The sequence below is a fragment of the Helicoverpa zea genome, chromosome 2 (assembly GCF_022581195.2).
Source record: "Helicoverpa zea isolate HzStark_Cry1AcR chromosome 2, ilHelZeax1.1, whole genome shotgun sequence".
Classification (NCBI taxonomy): domain Eukaryota; kingdom Metazoa; phylum Arthropoda; class Insecta; order Lepidoptera; family Noctuidae; genus Helicoverpa; species Helicoverpa zea.
The window spans coordinates 10,455,851-10,478,068 of NC_061453.1; the positions used below are offsets into that span (position 1 = coordinate 10,455,851).

At 39.2% G+C, this 22,218-nt stretch overlaps 1 protein-coding gene across 3 annotated transcripts; it reads right to left on the reverse strand.

Moving 5' to 3' along the window:
• Nucleotides 1-749: 749 nt before the first annotated feature.
• LOC124638191 (uncharacterized protein CG7065) lies at nucleotides 750-16,512 on the reverse strand. 3 transcript variants are annotated; one of them, XM_047175091.1, is made up of 21 exons: nucleotides 16,247-16,512; nucleotides 15,075-15,275; nucleotides 13,034-13,195; nucleotides 12,720-12,831; nucleotides 12,227-12,359; nucleotides 11,381-11,534; nucleotides 10,900-11,066; nucleotides 10,696-10,805; nucleotides 10,594-10,615; nucleotides 10,327-10,393; nucleotides 8,702-8,817; nucleotides 8,107-8,230; nucleotides 7,623-7,797; nucleotides 7,104-7,545; nucleotides 6,737-6,886; nucleotides 6,208-6,378; nucleotides 4,235-4,505; nucleotides 3,320-3,517; nucleotides 2,676-2,992; nucleotides 2,289-2,580; nucleotides 750-1,949 (listed from the first exon to the last, which is right to left on the reverse strand). In XM_047175091.1, exons 2-21 carry the CDS (start codon nucleotides 15,171-15,173, stop codon nucleotides 909-911), a joined length of 4,323 nt encoding a protein of 1,440 aa, XP_047031047.1. In that variant the 5' UTR covers nucleotides 15,174-15,275; nucleotides 16,247-16,512; the 3' UTR covers nucleotides 750-908. The 3 variants fall into 3 exon arrangements, with proteins under 3 accessions (XP_047031047.1, XP_047031060.1, XP_047031053.1); XM_047175104.1 differs by lacking the exon at nucleotides 15,075-15,275; XM_047175097.1 differs by lacking the exon at nucleotides 16,247-16,512 and having other exon boundaries at nucleotides 15,075-16,235.
• Nucleotides 16,513-22,218: the final 5,706 nt, after the last annotated feature.

The window sequence follows — 22,218 nt, forward strand, 5'->3', positions numbered from 1 at the left end:
TTCGATCCCAGGTCAGGCAAGTACCAATGCAACATTTCTAAGTTTGTATGTACTTTCTAAGTATATCTTAGACACACCATCGGCTGTGTTTCGGATGGCACGTTAAACTGTAGGTCCCGGCTGTCATTGAACATCCTTGGCAGTCGTTACGGGTAGTCAGAAGCCAGTAAGGGTCAATTCCCACTGAAAGAGCAGCGGCCGGCAGCAGCCGTAAGAGCACGGAAAATGCAAGAGCGCGGCGCGGTGCGGCGCCGCGCGGCCCGCCGCGCTCGCGCTCAATCCCTTGCAATTACGGCCGCTGCCGGCCGCTGCTCTTTCAGTGGGAATTGACCCTAAGTCTGACACCAGTCTAACCAAGGGGTATCGGGTTGCCCGGGCAACTGGGTTGAGGAGGTCAGATAGGCAGTCGCTTCTTGTAAAGCACTGGTACTCAGCTGAATCCGGTTAGACTGGAAGCCGACCCCAACATGATTGGGAAAAGGCTCGGAGGATGATGATGACCAGAACGTTATGTTACACAGTTAACGACATTGAGCCACAATCAAAGCATAGTATCTTGTGACGTGACTCTGTGACTTGGACAGGTCCTGGTGTGCTATTTCAAGGTTATATAAGCCTGGTGATTTGTTCACAAGTAGGTAGAAGAAAAAGGATTGTGAATAGGAAATTTCAATTTACAGTTCTTTTTCAGTGAGGTGAAAGTAGTTGATAGCTTGAGTTGGAAAGTCACAAAATACAAAACAAATAAGTAAACTCTCATTATTTATTGACGGAAGTTTTATCTACAGAATAAAAATACATGCAGGTCAAAACCATAGTTAAAATGACGAATAATATAATCTAATTGCATGAGCAATGGTAATCATAACAAAATGTTACTTGTAAAATCTAAAACATTGTGAATACTATTAATAGTACCCCCGACCACGACCTCTGGGTCCTCCAAAGTGACCCCTGCCGCCTCCGCGACCTCTAAAATTATTTTGATTATTATCGTAGTTGTTAAACTGCTGGTTCATATTCTGAGGCCGTGTGTCGTAATTATCCTGCCCCCTGCCATTCATGAAGTTATTTCTAGGTCCTTGATTGTATGGAGCATTCGGTCCAAAGTTATCGGGTGCATTCCCCCTTAGGGGCGGACCTCGGTTGTCCATCATATTTCCGCGCGGGTTCCACTGTCCCTGGTTGAAGTGGTCATTCTTGTTCCTGTTGTCATTATAGTTTTGTTGTTGATGCTGCGGCTGTTGATACTGTTGCTGATGCTGTGGATTGTTATATTGCTGTGGTTGATACTGCTGGTTGAGTAGCGGCTGGTTCATCTGACCTTGTTGATTATGTTGTTGGTGTTGAAGTGGAAGCTGGTTTTGTTGATAATTTGAATGTTGTGGTTGATAATTTTGCTGTTGATTATAATGTTGGTTCTGCTGTGATGTATAGTTTTGTTGTTGCTGCTGCTGTGGACGTAGCTGTTGATGTTGCGGCATCTGCTGCTGGTTTGGCACCTGGTGGCGTACGGGAGGACGTAACAGGCCTGCTGGCTGATTTTGGAATGGGGCCTGTCCTGATCCTTGCGACACAAATTGATTCAGAATCGAGGCTGATGTAACCGCGGCAGTTTGTGTGGGTGGTGTTTGTACTGGTTCTTGAGTAACAGTGGGCTCAGGCAGGTCTCCGAAAGACCTGGGCTGAGTGGTGCTGGCGACGACGTTGGGGGAGCGAGAGAGCGGCGCGGGGGTGGCGGCGGGCGCGGCCTTGAGGCTCGCCTGCACCAGCGCGAACAGGTCGGAGGCAGACGACAAGTTCTTCGATATGTCGGCGAGGGAATTCTCCAGAGTCGTCGGTTCAACCACAACTTCTTCTGGTTTAGACTCTTCTAAAGATTTCTTTACAATCTCCATTTCTTGACGTATTTGATCTTCCTTTACTTTCTGTGTTGCAGATTGGAAAACCTGGAGATAAAGAATGCGATTATTTAACTACTATTTTTGAGATTACTTGTGTTGCGAATTATGAAATAAGTCTTATTATGAAATTTATTTTTTTTCGATTTATTAAATAAGTATTTTTTCCTGTTTTCTTTTCTGCTCCGAGATATTGAGCAACCATATATTTTTATCTGTTTTTTTCCTCAAACAGATTAAAAGTATCAAATAACACGGCTTATCATTTTATTCAAACATGCATTCAAGAGAAAAAATATAATATTTTTATTATTTGGCAAATCATCTCTCTCACTCCATTTATCATGCAAGGTGTTACTTAATGACAGTATACCAAACAATATTCACCTCTTCGACAGTATAATCATCATCATCGCTCTCCACGACTACTGCACTGGGGGGAGCTGGTTCCTCCTTATCATTATCCGGTTCAGGTTCCTTAGCGGCAGTGGAAGCTGCCTCGCTCACGTACTGACGCAGGCGCTCTACTCTCTGCGGCTCCTTAGCCTCCAACTTCTTCAAGTACGCTATGAGACTGTGCTGCTCTTCCGCTGACAACTCGTTAAAGTTCTTCAGCAAGGTCTCAAGGTCAGAGTCTGAGAGGCCGTCCATCACATCGGGGACGTCGTCTACCTCCGTCCTGGTGGGTACAACAAAAATTTATAAAGATAAACAGTATAGGAAGGTGTAAAGTGGAAGTGCTAAATCAGACATGATTACTTTCGAATATCTTACTTTTTATCATTTTCATTGTAAGCCGACTGTAACATTTGCAGGGCAGACGCGGTGCCGCTCATCTTAGACAGCGCTGGTTTCGCCGGTTTTTCGACGGCAGGTGGCGCTGCTGCCCTCTTCGTCTTCTCGGCTTCTCGTTTCTTGGCTTCAGCCATCCCCACGACTGCGTCAACGAGTTGTGCCAAGTCTTCGGAAGAGACGTCCGTTTTGCCCTGCGCTATGAGAGCCTCGGCCATTTGTTGTGCTATCTGTGCGCGGTCCACTTCACCCACGCCTGCGACTGGCACCACTGCTGGTTTTGTAGAGCTGGATGAAGCCTGGAATATTTAAATTGATTTATTAATAGATCAAAATATTTAAGCACCAAAATCACAATAGGCAATCGGAACTTCAATTAGAAAAACAATCAGCAGTAGAATAGTTTGCGATGATTGGAACTTAAAGAAGTCTTCAATTTTTTATCCTTCGTTAGCATCACAAACAATATTATTTGATGATGCCCTATCCATAAAATTTGAAATTTTAAGTACATTAAAATGCCGTAAATGTCGTTTACATAACTATCAATGACAGTTATGTGTGTGATCTCACGGTTACAAATAATTGCGCAACTATATGCTCAACTACACATCCGTTTCCCTTACCTGTTTCCTAGCCCTGGCTCGTTTGTCAGCTTCATGCAGCGTGGCAGCTGCCCGCACCACAGCGGCCCGCAGCGCCGCGGCCGCGCTGCCGCCGACCAGCCCCGCCTGCACGGCGCCCTTCAGCTTCTCCTTCGCCGTCTCTATGAGGACCACCGCGCTCTCACGCTCTAGCAGTTCCTCTGATGAGTTCGGCTTTTCCTGATTTCATGTAAGTTAATGGTAATTAATGTTGGAGGTTATAATATCAATTAAAGTCAAATATAAGAAAATATAACATAACTTTCTATGGGTGAGTTGCACTACACCGCTTAATCCTACTAATCTATACTAATATTATAAAACTGAAGAGTTTGTTTGTTTGCTTGAACGCGCTAATCTCAAGAACTACTGGTCCGATTTGAAAAATTCTTTCAGTGTTAGATAGCCCATTTATCGAGGAAGGCTATAGGCTACTAGGCTTTTTATCCGGGTTCGTGCCGAGGTTCCCACGGGATGCGGGTGAAACCACTGGCAGAAGCTAGTATTATAAATATGAAAGTTTGTGAGAATGTATGGATGTATGTTTATTATTCTATCACGCAAAAACGGTTGGACCGATTTGGTTAAAATTTGGTATGTAGATAGTTGATACCCTGATTTAACACATAGATTACTTTTTGTCAACACACCACACGGACAAAGCCGCGAGCGGAAGCTTGTCATGCACATAGCGATAACAAGGGGTAAAATTGTCGACCAATTGACAACTGAAAATGGCTCGCTTATCGTTATAGTTAACTAGTGCAACACACCGTAAAGTTAGACTTAATCCTTGACTTAGAATAAACTATTAATAGGTTTAATTATGTTCTTCAAAAAGAAAGGAAAAAAACTTCAACACCAACTCGGAAAAAAAAACATCACTTATTCACAAACCTTCTCCATCTTCAGTGCATCTGCCAACAGATCAACGATCTTCGGTCCCAGACTGCCCAGGTAATCCTCCAAGGCCACGAGTTGCCTTAACGTGGCGACCACGTCATCGGCGGCGACGTCGTCGATGGGCGGCACGAGCGTGCTGGCGGTGCGCTTGCGGCGCGAGGCGCGGGACACGGCGCTGCCGGCGCGGGACCGGTCGCGCTTCTCCGCCTCCGACACTATCGAGTCGATGTCGTTGTCAGAGTTCCACGGGGATAGCCCGTCGTCACTGGGGAAAGGTTATATATAACTAGATATGTGTATAAGATAAATTATGCTCGTAAGTATAGCATGCGCAATCAGAAAATATAATAGACGTTTCTTTACATACTATGTTTGTCTCATGAGAGAGAAAACATTTTTCCTAGACTTCAGTTTCAAATTTTCTGGAGCTACTTTAGAAGGCCTTATAACGGAGTTACTGAGTCTTAAATATTTTACCACCATTCTTCTTCTTCTTTTGTGTCGATGACATGTCTTATAGCACACACCACAGCGAGAGCACGACCGGATGCGCTCATTAGGTGCTGCCGCGAGCAAGTTTCAGGGCACAGTGGACATGTGATGAGGTGGGACATGGTCTGCATAACAGCCCCGCACTCGCACCCAAGGTCCACCCCGCCCGTGAAACCCCACCTGGACCACTTTACCACCCATAAATCATGTCTTATTCAAGACCCTTATAAAATGTTATAATATAATGTTATATAATATGACATTTGTTTTCAAGTATTCAGCATTGTGCTGAGCGAGAGCCGTAATGTGAGCTCATAGCGCATGTCATGTGCATGCAGTAGCGGCTTTAGGGTAGGGCGCGGTTGGGCGACGGCCCAGGGCGCCGGACATAAGGGGCGCCGCAGGCGCCCCCAACCAATCCTTGATCAGAATTTTACTCCTATTTTTGTTTTAAATTTCATCAAAGATCGCAGCTTACAAGAACTGTATCCCAATGTATGGATAGCATCAGGGCCGCCTTAACCTATGGTGCAGGGTGTGCGAATAACCCGGGCGCCGCGGGCTCAAGGGCGCCGCGGTACGCTCCTAGACCAAGAAATTTCAATTAAATTAATGTATTGTCATACAATGCCGGGCGCGTCAGATACACTACTTTTATGTCCCAAAACTCAAAAATTTTTGCGCTCGCTTCGCTCGCGGTTTCTTTACTCTGCACTTGCATTTTTTTTCACATATAGCTACTTTTAATTTCATGTCCCAATACTCAAAAAAATTGGCGCTCCCTTCGCTCGCGACTTCTTCACTTCACAGTCGCCTTTTACTATATATGTTAAGGACTTTTAGTGATTCAAATATCAAAAAAGCTTGTTCCGGCTTGCTTCACTTTATAGTTGTTTTTATTTTTCAACATTTGTTTGTCTACCCTAACAAAAAGGTAGCGTCGTTTTTAAGTCCTTTTATTGATAAGAAAATAACTTCTAGTTTCTATTTATGGTACTACTTTAAGTCCCAAAATTTTAATTCATAGGCGCCAACACCAACAAAGAGTTATCTACGTTTGGGCTACATTTTAAGTCATTTTTGTGTTGAGTTCTAAAATATAACAAAAAATTTCGCGCTCGCTTCGCTCGCGCAATCAGAACCTGTGTTTCCGTGTTTTTGCATTCACCAACCAGCAATAACTTATGTACGATTGGGCTACATTTTAGGTAATTTTTGCTCTGACTTGTTTACTATAAAAAAAAAATCGCGCTCGCTTCGCTCGCGCAATCGGTAACGACATATGTCTCTGTTTTTCGTATGGGTTTGAATTGCAGTTGGGGGCGCCGTAGAAATCTCGCCCAGGGCGCTAGTAGAGTTAAAGCCGGCACTGTGTGCATGCGTCTCTCGTTACGCAATAAAACGTATGTTCCTTCATGTAAGTATTCAAATTTACGTGCATTTGAGTTGTTTTATGTAAGTATGTGTATACTAACGGCTTGAGCTCGTCATCGGAGATGAGCACGGTCTGCAGCGAGGGCGGCGGCTGGCGGGCGGGCGGGCGCGGCTCGGGGCTGCGGTTGCGCTGCGCCTCGCGCTGCGACAGCGGGCTGCGGCTGCCGCGACTCACCGCCTCCAGCGCGATGTGCGTCCGCGCGGGGCTGCGTCTGGACAGAACAACATTACTGTGAGACTAGGGCTGTCATCCGTCCGGGTTTCCCCGGATTTGTCCTAATTTGGAACCCGTCTTCGCGGAGTCTGAAGAAATGCGATTTACGCCAAATGTTCGGGTTTTTTAAATCTTTGTCCGGATTTGGCGAAATTCCAGATGGCAGCCCTATGTGAGACCTATGTTCACGGAAAACCTAAAAAACTACAATTCTCTTGAAACAAGTGTTTACTATCAAGTTTGACGTTCAAATTAAACAGTATTGTTAAGAAAAACGAGCGTTTATGTAGCAAATTCCGCGTGAACACTTTAAAAGATCGGTATTCTAGCAATTCCAAAGAGCAGTATGTATATACCTGTGTACAGGGCTTCTAGAGCGCGTACGTTTGTGCGGCGGCGGCGAGCGACGCTCCAGGGAACGTCTCTCTAGTGACCGACGCTCCAGTGAGCGGCGATCTATTGAGCGACGCCGGCCCGGGGAGCGACGGTAGTGTGGCGGCGGAGTTCTAAGCACAAAATCATTGTACATTAGTGTCATAATAACAATCACAGTTTCTTGAAAATATAGCTTAAAGGTTTTTTAGTGTTGGCTGCTAATAAGAAATCAAAATAACACTGTCCGACTTAAGAATCGGAACACAATACAAAAAAATTACAATTTGAACAAGCAAATAAATCCTTAGTACGACGAAAAAAACGTTCAAATATGTCATAATAACTGACCTGCGCATGCGTCTAAACTCAGGCGGAGTGCGTCGTCTCGGCAGAGGCTCTCGGCCGCGATGATCGACGAAACGATCGGGTCTGTCCAGGCGGCGACGTTCGGCCGAGCGCCGACGTTCCGACGACCGGCGACGTTCCGAAGATCGGCGACGTTCCGACGACCGACGACGTTCCGAAGAACGATGGCGTTCCGGATCTCTGCGAGGTTCAGGATCCCGGCGAAGTCTTTCAGGGGTCTTACGCCTCAGTTCCGGAGCTCTAGGTTTCTCCACCTGACGCGGTTCGGACGCCCGCTTGTTCATATCGGGCGGAGACAAACACATGCGCCTGTAGATCTCGTTCACTTCTATGCGTAACTCCTCCTCGTGTAGTTCCTTCATACGCGCCGTCCAAAACACTATCCATTCCGGCTTGAAGTCGTGCTTGGATGGGTCTTTGCCTTCTGCAATGGAATAAAATATGTACACGGTCGAATCGGTTAAAAATATTTGCTCGAGAATAGAAATGACAAGTACGTACCAGCCTGTATCTCCTTGTAGCGCCGGTTCCAGAACTTCTTCCACTCCTCAGGGTATAGCGGGTGCTTCTCCGGGTTCTTCTCATGGTAAGCCAGCGTCTTCTTGGCAGACTCCTCGGCCGTCTGACGCTTTTCACCGGCCAACTTCAACTTGTACTCGTAGTTAGGAGGCCGTTGCTGTATAGTATGTTTTATTTTATATTGATTTTTTGAAGCAATGATATGTAGTTATGTGCAAATCTTAGCAAAACCGGAATGTTACATTAAAGGTGACAGAATATAATGTATATTTTGGAGACTCTTGATTGTGGACTAAAGCAACAATCTCATCTAAACTAACGAAAAGAATGTTACTTGTGAGACAACGGCAGACAGAAGAGTATATAAGAATAAAACATGCTACGCCGAACCCAAATAAAATTGGATAAGGACAGGAGGATGACGAGTCATAAATTTGACTCGTACAGCTAATAAGACAAAGTTTACCTTTTCCGTTGATGCAGCAGTAGTAGTGCTGGGGCGGGGCGGCGCGCGGCTGCGGAAGGGCGAGGCCGCGCGGCGCTTGTCGGGGTAGGGCTCGTAGCGGGCCTTGTGCGAGTCTAAACGCTCCCTGGAACAACACCTTTATTGTACACTTAGATACATCACCGTATGTGTATGGAAGAACAGTGTAAAAGAACAAGTTCGATAATCGTAGTTGGAGGACCTCAATTAGTCAGGGCAGTCGCTCGTTGTAACAATGGTACTCGGCTGCATCCGGTTAGACTGGAAGCCGACCCCAACATAGTTGGAAAAAGGCTCGGAAGAAGAAGAGAGTTGGAGGACTTCAATCTGAGACTTCCTTGTGGAAGGTTAATCGCAGTTGGAGGACCTCTAGTCCTCCAACTGCGATTAACGAAGTGGAAAGTTTTTGAGCTACTTTCCTGCAAAGTTTGCCTCAACAATATTCTTAACTGACTAAACAGTTTTTGAGCAAAGTTTGCCAAAGCGTCCTCGACACAGCTGGGTTCGTAGTTCAGTTCAGTAGTTACGGAACAAGCAAACAATTAATTAGTGTAGATAGATGAGAAGTGTGAGGTACCTGAGAGCCCGCTTGTCGGCGCGGGCGAGGTCGCGGCGCTCGGTGTCGAGGTCGTCGCTGATGTCGGACAGCGAGCCCGCCGAGCCCGCGCGCCGCTCCTGCCGCCCCGCCGGGCGCTGTGGGCGGACATCCTGCTAGCTCAATACTATCATATACAACCCTCGACACCCGCCTCGAAACTCGCCACAACCAACAAGTACTTAAGTTACTAATTAATATAAAGAAGTAACGCATCTATTAGAAACTGGCATCTTTAGCTGTCAAATTTAAGCTAATGTCGTTCGAGCCAGGTGTTAAAGAAGTCACCCGTGTAGTATAAATGCATTTTTTTAATAATTGTGCGCATAAATTAGCATTAATTTCGTTTCGTAAATGTAGCCTCTAGTCATAATATACGTCTAATGTTAAACTGTTAATATAATTTTTCGGTATTTCGCGTAGTATTCGATGTAATTCAGATGCGGTTTTCACCACTCGATAGTGTGTTTCTCGAGAAAACTTTTAGTATATACTTAGTTTGTTAAGTTTTTGGAATTATTTCCGCGTACATTAACAATATTTGCTGTAGATGACGTAGGAAAATAAGCTGTATCTTACACATAGGCTACAGAAAAGTCCGCGATAGCATATGTGTATGTATTTTAAGGCTAACACACACACTATAACCATTTTATTGCTTTTAAAAACCTCCGCATACGAAGTCGTAGACGACGTAAATAAATCTATCTGAGAAAGGTAATTTTGTCAGCTTGTTCCTAGCATTGTGTAAATCCCTTACGTCGTCATCGCTAGTGTCAGTGACGGGGCTGGTGAAGACATCGCCTGGCGGGGGCGGGGCGGCGGGGGTGCGGCGCCAGCGCGGTCGCGTGCGAGTGCGCTTCTTGCGGACGGCGCCCTCCCCGGCCTGGGGGAACGGATAGACAAAATGTCACTACATGTTTTGCCTATTCGGAACCCCATTAGCAGGACTCCGCTGTCCGTCTATCCGACCTTCTGTTACCAGGCTTTATTTTATGAACTGTGATAGACAGTACACATTTCCACATAAGGTGTGTTGTGATGCCGCCTTAACAACAAATACTGAATTATTTTTAGGGGCTCTCTTACAAGAAACGTAATTTTTGGCTGGTTTACAGTTAATGGCCGGATTTCAATTATCTCATCATTTAAATTAGGCGTAATTAGTTGCTTTCGCTATTGAATTCAAAGTATTTCTTTTTTCAAAATCATCACTCGTGTGGTTCTAGACTGTAATGTATGCACGCCGTCACCCAATACAGTTACTAACATAATTTCGGCACTTGTGTACAATAAGCTTGTCTTCAGACTTCCCCTTCCCCCGCCATTGATGACCAAGAATAAATAGTCGACTTTAGTGGACTGAGGCAAGAGTTCACCAACCAACATAAACGTACGGTTTTCTTAAAACGACAGTATAATTTGAAAATTGAACGAAAAAATTCGTGGTTAACAGATCAATTAAACCTGACTATTTTGTAAGTGATGTAAGTAATGTTATTAGTAAACTACTATGATAAGCCTTTAATACATTCGCAAATAGTTTATACTATACTCATTATTTATTATGAATGTAAATTTAAAATGATCACAACCAGAAAACTTACCGAGAAATTGTTGAACAGCGGTCTTGAAGGCGCGGATACATTCGGCGGTGATGGGTCCCGCTTATCCCTGATAAAAAAGACAAATATTAGATACCTACCTATGGTATATAACTTAAAATTATTTGTTAAAAGGTAGATTAGTTAATTAGGTAAGTAGTTAAGTAGGGTCATAGGGAACATATCTATATCTGTAATGTAAAAAATATTGACGTATTTTACACTACTTCTAGTGTCAAAGAAAATATTATAATGATTATAAAAACTTACTTTATAGACTTCTTTTCTTCATCTGAAAAATAAAATATACATATTTAATCTCCATCATTATTTAATGACTAACAGTACAAAAAAGTAACAATAATAGCTTACTAGATTTGTGGAGCGAGTCAATGAGGCCGACATCAACCACTTCTACGAAAGACGGTCCATCCTTCTCCGAGTAGTGATGTCCTCGGAATATCCACTGATGGATTTGCTCCCTGTTTTAAAAATTTACCACACATTATAAAAATCGCTCTATATACACTTTTCTCAAAACAGAAACTTAACCCAATAACAGTTTGAATAATATACTTGTCTTTCTCGTATTCCTCTTTATCGAAGTTGACGGGTCGCTTGCGTCCGTATTTGTCCTCTATGCGCTGAGCGAGACGGTTCATGATGATGCCCACGCCCTCGCGGTACTTGTGCTGAGCGCGGTAAGGAGTCAGCATACTGCACGCTGTCGCGAAATGACGTAACTGTGTCCAAGAAAAATACAGTCGATTAAAAATCTGTTTAAGAGTTCTGTAGCTGAGGTGTCATTGGAAGAAGGCTCAGGAAGTAATATAGCTACATATAAAGAGAAGAAAGATTGACAACCAGTCTTAAAAAGTGGTATCGGGTTGCCCTGGTAATTGGGTGGAGTTCAGAGAGGCAGTCACTCTCGCGATTAGCCTGGAAGCCGACCCCAACATAGTTGGGACGATGAGAAGAGTTTGGAATAGAAGTATCACGGCTATTTCGGAGTCCAACAGTTTCTTCCACTAAGCCCATGGAGAGGAGGTATACTCACGAGATAGTTGTACCGGTGCCAGAAGCAGGTGAGATGGTTGATGATGGTGCGCGGATGGCCCTGCTTGGAGCACAGCGTGCACATGTACGAGGGCTCGTAGTGCGCCTGCTCGGGCGGGTGCTCGATCAGGTACTCGATGCCTAGCAGTGGAGCCCTGACAAACAAGTGTAGCTTAGTTACTCCTACTAATATTAGAAATGTCAAAGTTTGTGAGATTATATGCATGTATGTTTGTTATTCTTTCACTCAAAAACGGCTAGACCGTTTTGGTTGAAGTTTGGTATGTAGGTGTGTAATATCACCTACATACTTGAATCTTGAATTAACACATAGGCTACTTTTTATCAACACACCACGCGGGCGAAGCCGCGAGAGGAAGCTAGTATATTATATTTCTTTCCAACAGTTAGGAGTTCTAGCTAGTGTGAACTTGGGCGATGGTCCTTTGATTTGTGGTAAAAAACAGACAATCGAATCATAGCTTTTGTAATGCGTATCGGTCATTGCATGCTCGTGAACCCCTTCGGTATTTAGTTACGTTATCTACTAGTTACCGGTAATGAATGTTAGGCTGAAAGCGGTACTGAAAGTTTTAATACCAGTTTTCTTATAATATCTAAAAAAAGATTGTTATCCCTAGTTTGACAGGAGAGGAATTAAACAGGTGCCGTAAAATCTGGTCACATGCTCATTAATCTTTAACTGATGACAGTACAACTATTTATATTATAGTAGGAAGCTTGAATATTCAACTAACATTGTTTCCAGTCTGTCGTGTTGTGTCCTCTCAGGAGAAATTCCTATGTTCTTTTTAAAAACGCTAAAATAATAGTTTTATGTACTTACTTAACGCCGTCGAGAGAGTCCTGGATATGACAGGTCACATTCCTATACTTGTCATACTTGAGGTCCAGATCTGAAGGGTTCTTATTGTGAAGGTCGACTTCCTGCGCCATTTTTTGAAGCACTTTCTCCGATGCTAAAAATATTGTTTAAATTAATTTTACTGTTTTCACAACGTTGGGAAAAAAACCGGCCCAGTGCGAGTCGGACTCGCGCACGAAGGGTTCCGTACCATTATTTATAAAACGGACAAAAAAATCACGTTTTTTGTATGGGAGCCCCCCAAAATATTTATGCAATTCTAATTTTCAGTATTTGTTGTTATAGCGGCAACAGAAATACATGAAAATTTCAGCTCTCTGACTATCACGGTTCATGAGATACAGCCTGGTGACAGATGGACGGACGGACGGACAGAGGAGCGAAAACAATAGGGTCCCGTTTTACCCTTCGGGTACGGAACCCTAAAAAGTAGTATTGTAAGGAAAGAACTTACTAGTTGAAGTCTTGTTGCTATGCTGGTTGAAGGGATGATCATCAAAGATACTCATCGGCCATACAGTTCGCATCGTCAACTTGGTCTTGTGTTTCTTCCCCGATATGTGGGTCTGTAATGAAAACAGTAAATTATAGACTTTTTTGATTGATAGAAATTCTCATTTAGAAGTGAAATGTTCGCCATTTATTTGGTAACTGATCCTAGCGGATCTTAGAATAACGCAGCTACTCAATAACCAAAAGTATTGTTATAGCCTAGTACCTATCTATTAGGAACAAAAACATTATAGTGTGATAATAATGAGGGCTGACCTGCAGAATGCTCTCTCCACTGCAGACGGCGGCACAGGGGTAACACAAGTAGATCCACTTCCCCGAGATGTCGCGCCCGCGCCTCTCCACCATGCATCGCGTAACGCCATCTTCAAGCTTGATCTTCAAACTGTTCAGGTGCTCTTGAAACTCGAGCTCCGCCTAAAAGTAACAACCAAAAAACATTAAAACCATCACAAAAACATCTCTAATAACCGACCAGCTTAACAGCTGAACAGACGCAAAAAAAACTCACAAGTACCGTTGACAAAATAAAACGTAAAACCGACCCGCCCTAGATTGCCGAGACATGGGAAAAGAACGTATCAAATAAAACAGTTCATAATATTATTTTCAGTATTTTATTGGAGATATGTATTTTTAAGTTATTTTTCACTAAGATATACTTACCTGTTGAGCGGTCTCGTCGAAGTAAATGCAAACTTTTTCACAGTAATATTTTGTGTGGTAAAATAATAACTTAGATGGTACGAAGTAACGAAACACATCGCGTTAACGAATTGGAAACTACACCATATTAAGATCTACATTTCCCAAAAAAACACATATTTTGTCTTAAGATACGCTGTTTTTGTCTATAAATAAAATCTATCAATATTTTTTAAACTTCATTGGTGGAAATTTGTTGAAAAATATGAGAATGTAACCACATTATGTAGCCAACATTTATTTATATAGTAACTTGAAAAAAAACGCAATTTTAATAAACACCTCAGACGCTAATTCATGCCGTCGGAATTTACGGTTAACTCCTTTCGATGTTCGTTTAAATATAAGTATATTTTTAAAGATAAATAATAATTGTCATTTAGGTCTTTTCGCTAAAATAAAATAAATAAATATTTCTTCCCTTCACATCTTTAACGGTAAATAAACAAGTCAAGTGTCCCTACTTTACGCCACAATTTATAAAAAATCCTAATACTTTTGTGTAAAACCTGAAGCCCAACATATACTTACCCATTGAGAGTGACTAATTCTAGTAAACACGCCATGATTGTGAGGACCTTGTAATTCAGCCATGATAGTATGACAGCAGGATAGTATGATGGTATGATAACTATTCAAATATCACATTAATTGACAGAGGTGGTGACAACATATTATAATATGTAGTCATATTGGTTATGGAGACATAAGGAGAAGGCTCCTTCCCCTACCCAAACTAAACTAAACCTATTGCCATCAACCTGCCTTACATATATCTGTAACTACCATGAAATCTTAGTCATAAAATAAATACTATACTGGAGATGCTTCTGCCCATCTCATGTGGTGGTTATACTGCCAACATTCGGTCACCAGAGCCTAGCCTGTTTTTAGCAAAGTGCTGTAGACTAGCGCAGGACTCAGCTTAAATACTGTTTTATTCATTGTGTAGCTAATTATAAGATAATAACATTGCAGTTTTATTATTTGTATGCAGATATTGAAGCATTCAAACTGGAAGCATGCTTTATTGATAACTTTTTTCCATAAATTATACTTAAGGTGATAATAGTTTATGTTAGCACTGTAAATGAATAAACCATCCGTTTGTATCATATTGTAGAGAAGTATTATCATAAATAAAGGAATTAAAAAATGTATGTATATTCATTGTGTGATTAACCAAATACTCAATTGTTACATAACTTTAAAGTTCTATTGCACCAAGCATTAAAAGTATTTCTGTTGCAATCAACAAACATAAGATTGATATAGAATTATTCTTGAGCAGTGTGAATGGTGTTTCTAATTCAACCTTTATAATTGAAGTCTATATGAGCTCTCTTTAATGTTGTATTGACCAAATTGAATTAAATATAAAAAATTGTGAAATCCTTTGCAAACGGTTCTCATTAATCTTAGGATTGAAGGGGGAGATAGGAATTGAATATGTTGTTGATATAATTATCATCACCGAGGATGTCCTCCAGTATCCAAATTGAGGAGAATAAACAGTTTAAAATAAATTAAGATTTATTTAAGAGTCATATCTTCGTTTTTTTTTTTTAATAATTAAAAAAATAATATTTACCTTGGTACAAGGTGACTCTTCTAACTCCGGTTTCTTGGGTACTTCTGTCACGGAATCCTGATACCCTTCTGCACCCGGAGGACAATCCGGCAGGTCCATCTTGAAGCACTACACTTGTTTGTTTATGACCAGAAAACGGTCATAAACTTTTGTCAAAATTCTTAAGATATTCTTCTCTTCTTTGTCTTGAATCACGCACAACTGTAACCCAAACCAATTGATTTCAAACTAAATGAACATAAGCATGTACTATTTAAAAATGTTGATTATATGTAAACAGATACTTACAACCATCCAATTCAACATTTACATACTTACATGTGATGTGGCTGTTCTTAGCACTCTGCTATTTGACTGCACATCAAATGTGCGGTTGTGACTGATACATTATTATTTAAGAACTAAATCACACAACTGAATTATTTTAAACCTATATTTTATATTACCTGCCTAATTAAGTATTTCACTTTTTGTTGAATAGTCCATCTGTATTTATGTACTTGGTATTTTCCAAAAACAATATCATTAAGATTTATTTGGAATGGGAAAATATTCTAGAATATACAAATCAAAATGCTAGTACGGGATTGTATTTAAAAATTAAATTTGTTTTATTACTATACTATATTGAAATGTATCTTACATTATCTAGAAGTCATTTTTAAAAGAACCTAAATCCAACATATGAGTTCCTTAAAATTCTTATATTGTATGAATATTTTGAATAATTAGGATGTGTACAAATTTAGAATAATCACCTACATTTTTATCATTATACACCTTTTGTTGTATACTTCTTAACCATAACCAATCCAATAATAAACAATATTCCACTTACCAATTCCACTAAATTAAAAAATAATATGTAGTAATTCACTTTATACTAAGCTTAAATAAAAAGAACAATATTGTTGGAATGGTAGCGATGACATACTTTAAGTGTTTTCCAAACAGTTCCATAATTTGTAGATCACAAACAAATGTATGAGATTTAATTAACCTATCAAATATTTTAAAGCCCGCAATAGAATGGGCCCGACATAAACCGTATGAAGTAACTAAAGATTTTGACAGGATGATAAAGTTTCATTTGCGTTTTTCAACCAGCCACTGGCTACAATTTTTATCATGTCTATTCCTATGTTAAATAGAAAATAAGTAAGTTTACTGACCTTTCCAGGTTGATGAATCGAAGAATTCGTTCAATTGTTTAGAAAATTATAATCCTTTTTTCATTTACCAAAATTGAATACATCTCAGTATCCTGTAGGCAAACATTTTATAAATTAGGATAACTTGTATTTATGGGCCGCTGTCAATAATCTCAAGGATATTGTATCAATTATATGACTGATTTGATTCACAATTGCACGCTTTTTCTTTCTGGGCGATATTGCGAAGACGACTTGACTGACGACGACAGACAACGCTACCATGACGTTTTAAGGTTGTAAATTTAAAATAACATTTGACGAGGAGAAGAAAGAATAAGCATCACTGAAAAGTGGCATGAAAGTTGAGACGGAATATCATGGATCGCCTATTGTAATAACTATTTAATTTTGTCGTATATTAAAAGCCACCAAGTGGCAGTCATTACAGATTATAAAAGTATTGATTTATGAAAAAAAGATTTGTCAATTGTCTATGCAGCGTCTATATCAAATCCAGAATAAAATCATTTGCTAAAACGAAAATAAGAGGTTCTCAAATCGAATCTTTGCAATTTTTTAAACTGTTGTCCAGCCATTTAAAGATCGACACAAAAGCACAATTAAGTTACTATTGTAGGTATTCAAACTTCTGGTATTCTTGAAAGCCTTTATTAATAGTTAAAGAAATACAATCACATTTTGTTAGGAATTATAACATTGTTCTCACTAGTTTTTACATCATGACAATTCACACCACAGTCATTCTTTTTCATAGACTAACAACCCTACATTTTTTAAATGTCATAGACTATAAATTCCTAACACCTTCTCCTATTTTTAATATATGAACATAAATTAAAAATACCTTATAATTACTTCAGAAACACATCAGTTTTCAAAACATTAACTTAAACAAGTTTTCAAAACATTAACTTAAACACTTCTAATTATAACTCTCAATTTACACAACAACTTTATCGCAATGAAATTTAAATTTTTCTTTATATAGTGGTTTCGTCAACATATCCGCTATCTGATAATTTGTAGGACAATATATAACATCTAAATATCCTTTCTTATAATTTTCGTGTATAAAATAAAATCTCACATCTATATGTTTAGATCTCTTGCTGAATGAACCTGTTTTAATCAATTGGATAGCACTCTGGTTATCAATATTCAAACTAATCTTAATACTGCTACCAATTAATTCACTTATAAAAGTCTTTAAGTATAAACACTCTTTAACGCAATCTGCTGCTGCTATATATTCCGCTTCAGTTGACGATAGACTTACTATCGGCTGTCTTTTGGAGCACCAAGCTATAGGTCCACCTGCCAACATTATTATGAACCCTGTTGTACTTCGTCTGGTCTCTGTACAACCTGCATAATCTGAGTCACAATATGCATGCAATCTTGTAATATCTTTCCCAGCATTATACAAAATCCCTTTATCTCTCGTTCCATTCAAGTACTTCAACACCTTCTTTACTGCTAATATGTCTTGCCTTGATGGATTTTCTACCTTTTTACTTGCTTCATTCACAGCTTGACTGATATCTGGTCTTGACCTGGTTGACAAATACAATAATCCACCAACTAGTTCTCTGTATGGGAAATTTGACGTAGCCACCTTAGATTCATTTTCCTTTCCCACAATGCATGGAGTATCTGCAGCTTTGGAATCATACATATTATATTTTCTAAGTAATTTTTCTGTATAATTCTGCTGATGCAACAAGATGCCTTGTTCTGATCTTTTTATTTCAAAACCTATATAGTTTTGAGGTTGTTCATATGTTTTTAAGATAAATTCTTTTTCCAATTGATGCAAGATCTGTAATAACTTTTCCTTGTCTTTTGATATGGCCAAACCGTCATCAACATATATAGCCAATATTATAGTTTTGTCTTCATTAAAAAACACACACTGATCCGACTTTGAAGCTCTCAGTCCAAGTTTCCTTAAAGTTTCTGTAAATCTTTTATTCCATGTCATTGGTGCCTGTTTTAGCCCATATAGTCCTTTCTTTAAATGACAAATTTTATTAGGCTGTCTTTCATATCCTTCAGGAATATACATAAATATGTCTTCCTTTAACTCGCCATACAAAAATGCTGTTTTCACATCAAAAGTTATCATTTCATATTCCTTTGAAGCAGCAATTGCTATTAATGATTTTATTGCTGATTGACTTACTACTGGACTATATATTTCTTGATAGTCAATGCTTTGCTGTTCGAAGCCTCTTGCTACAAGTCTTGCTTTGTAAGTACCATTTTCTTTTATACAAAATACCCATTTACTTGACAATATCTTGTGTCCTTTTGCTCTTCCTACATCAACTATTTCCCATGTATTGTTACTTTCCAATGATTCCTTCTCCGAATTTATGGCCTTCTCCCAATTATTCTTTTCAGCAGACTTCATGACTTCATCATACGTAAGTAATACATAATCTTGCAGGTAAGCTGGTTTTTTCCGTTGTCGTTTTGTATTTATAGTTTCTATAGTTTCTATCTCTGCAGTATTACTTTCTTTATTTTCATCATTTTCTACTTCATCAATAATATCTGGGATGTTATCTTCTATTACATTACTTTGTTGTTCTAACTCTTCTATTTCATAATAACTGTCATCACTTTCTTCTTCTTGATTTATTTCTTCTTCATTATTACCTGGTATTATTTCTGTTATCACCGAACTTCCTGTTTCTTCATATTTTTCTCCAATTTTCTTATTATTATTAATTATAACAATATCCCTTGCTATTTCAATTCTTCTTTCTTCTTTATTCCACAATCTATATCCATTATTAGTATATCCAATCATGATTAACTTTTTGCTTCTTGGATCTAGTTTCTTAATATTCGAATGTAATTGTTTAGCATATACTATTGAACCAAACTTGCATATATTAGATATATTAGGCCTTTTACCATGCCACATCTCATAAGGTGTCTTATTCTTCAAAGATTCACTTGGTAATCTATTTATAATATAAGTAGAACAGTATACAGCTTCACCCCACATTTCTTTATCTAACCCTGAATCAAATAGTAATGCTCTGGTTTTATCTAATAATGTTCGATTTAGTCTTTCTGCTTTACCATTTAGTTGTGGTGAGTATGGTACTGTATAATCTAGTTTTATTCCCTTTTCAGTACACCATTTTTTAAAATCATTGCTTGTGTATTCACCTCCATTATCGCATCTTATGGTAGATACCTTTTCTGTTCTCTCTCTTTCTGTTTCTTCTATATAATGTTTTAAATTTTCTTTAACTTCATTTTTATATTTAAGCAAGTATATTTTTGTAAAATGAGTATAATCATCCATGACGGTTAAAACATAACTATAGCCATCATACGTTTTGTTTTCGAACGGTCCACATACATCAGTATGTAATAATTGAAGTGGTCTACTGGCTCTGTTTCTTACTGTGTTAAATGGAAGTCTTGTTTGTTTAGCTTGTGTACAGATTTCACATTCGTCTATTTGCCTTAATCCATTTATTTTTATTCCATCTGCCACATCTGGTAATATATCTAGTATTTTCTTTCCTGGATGTCCAAGTCTTTGATGCCATTCTAAGGCAGTGCCATTTTCTTTCATTAACAGTGTTTTTTCTTGCATATTATTATCATCCAAATTAATTTTATATAAACCGTTTTCTTTTTTTCCTGTTAATATTAATTCTGACTCCTTATATATTTTTACATTATCTTTGGTAAATATAACCACTCCTTGATTGTTTGTAACTGCATTAACCGATAATAAATTTTGTGATAAGTCAGGAACAAGCAGGGTATTATTAAGAGTACATTTTTTTCCAATGACTTTACCAGTCCCTTTCACCTCTATTGTTTCTTCATTTGCAGTCAAAACAGATGATGGTTTGCATTCAAAAAATTTTAGTATGTCTACATTTTTGGTCATGTGTGCAGTACACCCAGAGTCTACAACAAATTCTTTCAGTTTTGGTTCTTGAATTTCACCGTTTGTAAAAAATGCCTTTTCTATTCTTTTGTTACTTTTTTCTTCATTCTCATTCTTATTCTTATTTTTGAAAAAACAATTTTCTTCTCTGTGATTAATTTTTTTACAGATTGAGCACTGTTTATTTTTAAACTTACAGTCTTTATCTTCATGGTTGTCCCTTTTGCAGATACTACAGGCTCTACAGTCTTTCTTCATGTGCCCTGTTTTGTTACATTTGAAACATTTTATTGCATTAAACTTTTTCTTTGATGTAGATGAAGATGTAGCTTGAAATGCTAGCTGCTTGTCACTTTCTTTTGCTTTCAACATTCGATTTTCTTCAGCCAGAAGTCTGTTTGTTAAATTTTGAAGGGTTTTCTTATCGTCTGCCATGCATTCCCAAGAAGTTATAAAATAGTTTAAATTATTTGGTAAACAGCTTAGTATTTTGGATATGACCATTTCATCATCTATTTTTGTTCCTAGCTGACTTATACGAAATTGTAAATTTTCTATTTCACTTATTAATTGGGAAAGCGATTGACTCTCTTGTTTCTTATATGTGAAAAACTCTTGTAATAATGCATCTTTGTTTCTTTGCTCAGAACCTTCGAATATTTCACATAATTTTACGTACATTTCACGTGCACTGTTACAATTAATTATGTGACCTTTTAGTTTCTTATCAATACTGCTTATGATAATTCTTTGCACCTGAGCATCTTTGATACTGAAGTCACTTTTCTTGTCATCTTCTTTTGTTTGTGCAATTGTTTTTGCAAGATTTGCCGCTTTTAAGTGTATATTGAATTCAAATTTCCACAATAAAAATGTTTCCGCATCTTTTAATTTTTCTATCTGTATTATCTCAGGTTTTTCCATTTTTTAGTTTTTCACCGTTTTTTATTTTCTTCCTTGTTATTACTGTTTTTTAGTTTTTTTTTTCACTTGTTTTTTATGTTGGGTTTTTCATTACCCAATCCCGGTTTTTAATTTTTTCTTCTCGGGCGTTCTGGGCCCATAACCTATTGTAGGTATTCAAACTTCTGGTATTCTTGAAAGCCTTTATTAATAGTTAAAGAAATACAATCACATTTTGTTAGGAATTATAACATTGTTCTCACTAGTTTTTACATCATGACAATTCACACCACAGTCATTCTTTTTCATAGACTAACAACCCTACATTTTTTAAATGTCATAGACTATAAATTCCTAACAGTTACTTGTTTACGTATAGGAGCACCGTGCTGCTCCCCTCATCGCTGCCACTGTGGTGAGGCTGTCACCAGCCTCGGACACCACGGCCTGTCGTACAGCCGTAGTGCGGGCCGTATTGCGCGGCATGCAAACATCAATGACATTATACGTCGAGCTCTTGTTGCCGTCGGGGTACCAGCTGTATTAGAACCAAACGGCTTGGCACGCGACGACGGTAAGAGACCAGACGGCATGTCGTTATTCCCTTGGAAGATGGGTAGGCCTTTAGTATGGGACGCAACCTGTGTCGATACTCTTGCGCCATCACACCTTCCAAGTTCTGCGTGCTGTGCTGCTGCTGCCGCTGCGGCTGCGGAGAACCTCAAGCGGCGGAAATATAGTGGCCTTGTCGGAAACTATATTTTCGAACCATTTGGGGTTGAAACCCTCGGGTCGTGGGGTCCGAATGCCCACATTCTATTTAAAGATCTCTCTAGGCGGCTGGCTGGTTGACGCTTCTCGTGACCAGAAGGCTGGCTATTACCTCGGACATAGAATCAGCATGGCGATCCAACGAGGTAATGCTGCCAGCCTCTTGGGCACGCTCCCAGTTGACAGCGATAGGGACGAATTTTTTGACGCTTTTTAGTTGTTTGTTTTACTAGGATAGTTTTTGATTTTTATTGTAAATATGTACAGTTAAGTCAAATCTATACATAAAAGAAAGTCGTGTTAGTTAGTTACACCACAGATTACTAGATTCTATAATAGTTACTTCGATAACACAGTTTATAACTCAAGAATG